The sequence below is a fragment of the Beta vulgaris genome, chromosome 3, assembly GCF_026745355.1.
Source record: "Beta vulgaris subsp. vulgaris cultivar EL10 chromosome 3, EL10.2, whole genome shotgun sequence".
Lineage (NCBI taxonomy): Eukaryota > Viridiplantae > Streptophyta > Magnoliopsida > Caryophyllales > Amaranthaceae > Beta > Beta vulgaris.
Window position 1 is genome coordinate 41,862,454 of NC_079204.1, and position 5,305 is coordinate 41,867,758.

A 5,305-nucleotide genomic window follows, 5' to 3' on the forward strand; every position below is an offset into this window, starting at 1 on the left:
TTAAGTTTTGAAACCAGGTCTGGATCTGGTTCAGGATTGGTCGCAATGTTCTTGCCTTTTCTTAGTTCATATAATTCGGATTGAAGATCACAGATCTTACCCTCATATTCCAAACATAAGTCTTCGACATTAACACTAGGACCACTTGTGCTAGCAAAAGAAGCTTTCAAGTCCACATACTCATAGAACAATTCCTCCACATCATCAATTAGATAGTTATTTGCCAAAATTAAATCAGAATGTTCTAAAGTAAGGCTTTTCTGTTTGAGTAACTCGAAATTTATACCTTCAACTTTAGCCTCCTTGAGTTTACTAAATCCTCTATCATTATTTTGATAAAAATCAGTTTTTGAAAAATCTGATTGAGGTCTTAGCATCTCAAGCTCAATGTTCTTCTGATCCAGACTTATTTCAAGCTCTGAAATTTTTTCTTTCAGTTCTGACAAACAAGTTCAAGTTCAGCAGAACGGCTTTCACTTAGGTCTAAGTTTCGAGTTACCTCTCTCAACTTCTTTTTGTTAGCTTTATAAGCAACATTTCCTTTAACATTTTGTTCAATAGCAGAATAAATAAAACCTAGTAACTCATCTCTATCACAGTATCTCATTTGTTCTTGCATATTAGAGATAGTTACCTGTTCTTCATCAGAAGATCTGCTTCCTGCCATGAGGCACATGTGTCCTTTCTTTCCTACACTGGTCTGCTTTTGGTCTATGTCTCCAATCAAAGCAGTCACACACATTAGGGCTTCATCTTCCTCGCTTTCACCACCTGAATCAGAATCTCCCCAGGCGGCTAGCATAGCCCTCTTAATCATTTTCTTCTCTCTTTGTCCTCCTTTATCATTCTTCCATGCTGGACAATCCTTAATCATGTGTCCTGTTTCTCCACATTTAAAGCAACCAGTGCTGAAACTGGTCTTCTTCAAGTTGCCCTTGTTCTTCCAAGACTTCCCCTTGAACTGCGTTCTAAGACTCCTCTCAAACCTCTTAGCCATGAGCCCAATCTCATCGAGATCTTCATCATTTTCCTCACCCTTCAAAGCTAACCCACGACTTTTGGTTGTACTTTCCTCCTTTGAGTCCACCAACATCTCATGAGTCATTAATGACCCAATAAGTTGTTCCATGGACAATTTCGTTAGATCCTTAGCCTCCTGAATAGCAGTCACCTTGGGCAGCCATTTACCTATCAAACTTCTCAAGATCTTTCTCACCAAATCTTCATTAGTAAAGTCTTTTCCAAGAGATTTAAGTTCATTGATAATTGTCATGAAACGAGTAAACATATCTCTTATATTTTCATCTCAGTTCATATCAAAAGTTTCATATTTAGACATAAGCATATCAACTTTAGATCTCCTGACTTCACTAGTGCCTTCATAGGCTTATTCTAAGGTTTCCCATATTTCCTTAGCAGTAGAGCATACTAATATACGGCTTACCTCATTATCAGCAATACCTTATTGAAGTAGTGGCATGGCCTTTGCATTCTTCTCGAAGGTCTTCAGATCTGTAGTAGTGTACTCACTCTCCTTCTTCTCTATTCTATGTGAATTGTTAGCCACCTTCCTTGGTCCATTCCTGATGATCATCTAGCACTCATAGTCTGTGTCAATGATCAGATTCCTCATGCAATTCTTCCACCAAGGATAGTTGGTTCCACTGAACTTTGGTAGCCTTGATCCTCCGGGTCCACTGGTCATTTCTTGAGTAGTCATTATGTCCTCCTTCTCTAGGCGTTACCCTTTCAAGAACTTAGGCTATGATACCAATTGTAAGTGCAAGAGACACTCAAGAGGGGGGGTGAATTGAGTGTTTGTCCGAATGTTGTAACTTTTTCGATTATAGTAAGAACAGCAAAAGAACAGTTCTCTAGCAGCGGAAATAAAAGCAATAAATAAAACAACACCAGGATTTAACGAGGTTCAACTTCTAATAAGTATACGTCCTCCACTCACTCACTCTTTTATTAAGCAACTCAGAATAACAAAAGAATTACACTCAATCACTTATGCACCTATGCACAAGATGATTCCCCAACTTCCACCTATGGAAGTTCGACTCAACCGCCAACTATGATGGTCCAAATGAAGTTGATCCCTGATCAACTTCCCCGACAAACAGAACTCACATAATGCTCAAATACAATCAGTTTTTCTCTCAAAAACAAAACAGCCTTACACGCTTAGAATGAGAGTAATTTAAGATCTATGTGGTACTTGGGTTTATGCTTAGATTTGAGAGTTCAAGAGATGAAGTGCTTTTGCTTAGAGTATTCTGAAAATATGCGTGCAAAAGCTTAAGGTTTGTGTGCTAGCAAAACTCCTTAAATAAGCCTTTAGTAAGTTAATATTTACATGATATTATGAGAGTATATTTTCCCTTGAAAGTATGGAAATTATTCCAAGGAAAATATACTCAATATAATATCATATAATACACTTACCATAATTAAGAAATCTTGCTCAAACAACAAACCATGCATCCGTGTATTTTGAAAATCAATTTTGCAGAAGGAAAACTTTCCTAAAATACGAATGCATGAAGTAAAACCTTGAGGACTGGTTCAGATCTGTTCCCAGACTGTTTTCAATCAACCAAGTTTTACTTGTAGTTGTGTATGACAATTAACCGAGGTTTCATGTCATCCACAACTAGCTCATCTCTCTAGTTTCAAACCTTTATAGTGCATCCAAACCTTTATACCACTTACATTGCATCTAAGACCTAAATGCTACAACTTGATCTTGGTCTTCATGCAATTCTTCAAGACTTGGCTTCACTAGCTTCGTCTTTCTATCCATTGAACTCTTACTTTGGCACCTACACATGTAAACAGAAACATGTATGCAATATAATAGTACAAAGTGGTTTGTCATCATTCAAAACTCAAAACACAGGGAACTTATTTCATCAGTGATAGGATGAGGGTAAGTTCCTTAACTCTTTGTGTTTATTTCATTAAATTGTTTTAACTTATTTCCTTTTGGCTTTAACTTATTTGTTTTCTTATTTTGAAGGTGTTGAGTCAGCACTTTGTAATGTTTTTCCTCAGGCAACAAGGAGAATTTGTTGCCAACATCTCTACAGCAACTGCAAGAATGAAGGCTTCAGTGGGACAGCCTTCCACAAACTATTTTGGACAGCAGCTGATGCTTACAACCAATATGTGTACACTAAGGCTATGGAGAAGATAGCCAAGTACAATCCCAAAGCTATTGAGTACTTGGAGAAGTGTACTGAGCAATGGAGCAGAGCATTCATTGACAGTGGTGTTTGTTGTGATCAAAACACCACAAATTTTGTGGAATCTTTCAATGCCTGCACTAAGCCTTACAGGGACTTACCTGTGATCACCCTGCTTGAAGGTAATGATTTATTCCTTCTATCATTTGAACTTCTTTTAATCACCACCACTGAATTAACAATAGTATTTTCCTTTTGGTTTTTTTCATAAATAAGAATATGGTGCATGAAGAGGACTGGGGCAAGGTTTGATAAAGCTGTGGACATAGGTCCTACTGATCTCACAGACTATGCAAAGATGATATTAGAATCAAGGAGTGATGAGTCAAGGTTCTGCTATGCCACATCATGTGGAGGTGGTGAGTATGAGGTTAGGGATGGCAATGTCACCTTCCCTATTACACTTACAAACTACAAGTGTGGGTGTGGGAAATGGCAAGGCTCAGGCATCCCTTGCAAACATGCTCTAAGGGTTATATTCAATCAAAGGCTTGAGCCTGCTGACTTTTTATCCCCATTTTTCAAGGGGGCAGCATACAAGCTCACATATGGGGATCATATCCACCCTATGCCTGACCCCACTCAATGGCCTGACTTCAACCTCCCTCAAATTGCACCACCTGATATCAAGAGACCAGCTGGCAGACCTGTGAAGCAAATAAGGAGAGGGCCTAATGAAGCTAAGAAAGGGAAGAGGCACAGCTCAGTTAGGTGCAAAAAATGCAAGGAAGTAGGCCACAACTCCAGAACCTGTGGGACTGATAAAGGGAAGGGGAAAGGGTCCAAGAGAAAGGCAGATGGAGCTTCCACCAGTCAAGCAGCACCTAAGAGAGCCAAGAAGACTTCCAGGGCAGATGGAGCTTCCACCAGTGAAGCAGCACCTAAGAGAGGCAAGAAGTGATAACTTACTGTTTTGTACACTTTTTGGGGTTGAAATTGGGATTATAACTTTTTGTATAGCAATTGGGATTAGCACTCATTACTTATGCAAACAATATGGATTAGAATTTTTTTTGTGCATTAACTTGCAAATTGGATTACAGTTCTAGAGGCCAAGAGCCCAAACTACTTTTGTAAAGCTACTATGTGCTTCACTTCAACATTACAAATATCAATACCACAAACATGATTAGACCTACTTTAATTGTTGCTTGCATTAATTTTTTGTTGTTTAAGTTTCTTCCTAAGTTGCTTCACTTCTTCTCCCAACTGTGTACTTGCTGCACCATCTTCTTCTTCTTCATACACACTTCCTCTATTTTGTCCAAATGTCCCTTTGCACCATTTGAAGTTGTTGCAATCATCACACTTATAGTATAGCCTGCTTGGATTTGTTGAGCTCTCTGAACTTCGAATGCTAAATCTTCTTCTACAACTACAGTAACAATTACGGACCTTAACATATGGATATTCATGAGAAGAGGATGAGCTTTTAGTATGTGAACTCATTGGTAACAAATGAGGATGCTAAACAGTCAAAAAAGCAACTACATTTATAAGATAAAACCCAACGGCTAGTTTTTTAAATCTGGAAAATTAGCCGTTATGACAAAAAGGGTATTTGGTGCAATAAGTTTATTGTAGGGGTATATGGTGCAATAAGTTTCAAACTTAACTCCAGTTAACGGCCGTTAACGGAAAGGGTAATTGGTGCAAAAAAATTAAATGTCAGGGGTATATGGTGAATTGTTGAAACATTGAGGGTATATTGTGAATTTCTTGATTTGTCAGGGGTATTTGGTGAAATAACCGAAAATTAAAAGCCATGCACTAGTGGAAAAAACATCAAGTGCTCCGGTTAAAAACCGCATAAATGCTCCGTATTTGACCCGTAGCAGACGCCATACGAGCACTTGAGTATTTACCAAGTGCTTCGGTTGGAACCGGAGCATTTGGATTTACAAGTGCTCCGGTTGTCTTAAAAACCGGAGCACTTGTGAGTCAAGTGCTCCGATTTTTACCTAACAACCGGAGCACTTGTGAATCAAGTGCTCCGGTTTTTACCTAACAACCGGAGCACTTGAGTTATTTTTTAAAAAAAAAAAATTCGTTGCTAT

At 38.5% G+C, this 5,305-nt stretch overlaps 1 protein-coding gene across 1 annotated transcript; it reads left to right on the plus strand.

Moving 5' to 3' along the window:
• Positions 1-1,721: 1,721 nt before the first annotated feature.
• LOC104906852 (uncharacterized) lies at positions 1,722-4,149 on the plus strand. Its single transcript, XM_048640455.1, has 3 exons — positions 1,722-1,776; positions 3,023-3,370; positions 3,536-4,149. The coding sequence occupies exons 1-3, from the start codon at positions 1,722-1,724 to the stop codon at positions 4,147-4,149; spliced, it is 1,017 nt and encodes a 338-aa protein (XP_048496412.1).
• Positions 4,150-5,305: the final 1,156 nt, after the last annotated feature.

Coding starts and splice junctions, on each gene's coding strand:
- LOC104906852 (XM_048640455.1), top strand. CDS start 1,722: ATGTCCTCCTTCTCTAGGCGTTACCCTTTCAAGAACTTAGGCTATGAT. Junction 1,777..3,022: donor CTTAGGCTATGATACCAATT/GTAAGTGCAAGA, acceptor CTTATTTTGAAG/GTGTTGAGTCAGCACTTTGT. Junction 3,371..3,535: donor TGTGATCACCCTGCTTGAAG/GTAATGATTTAT, acceptor CTGATCTCACAG/ACTATGCAAAGATGATATTA.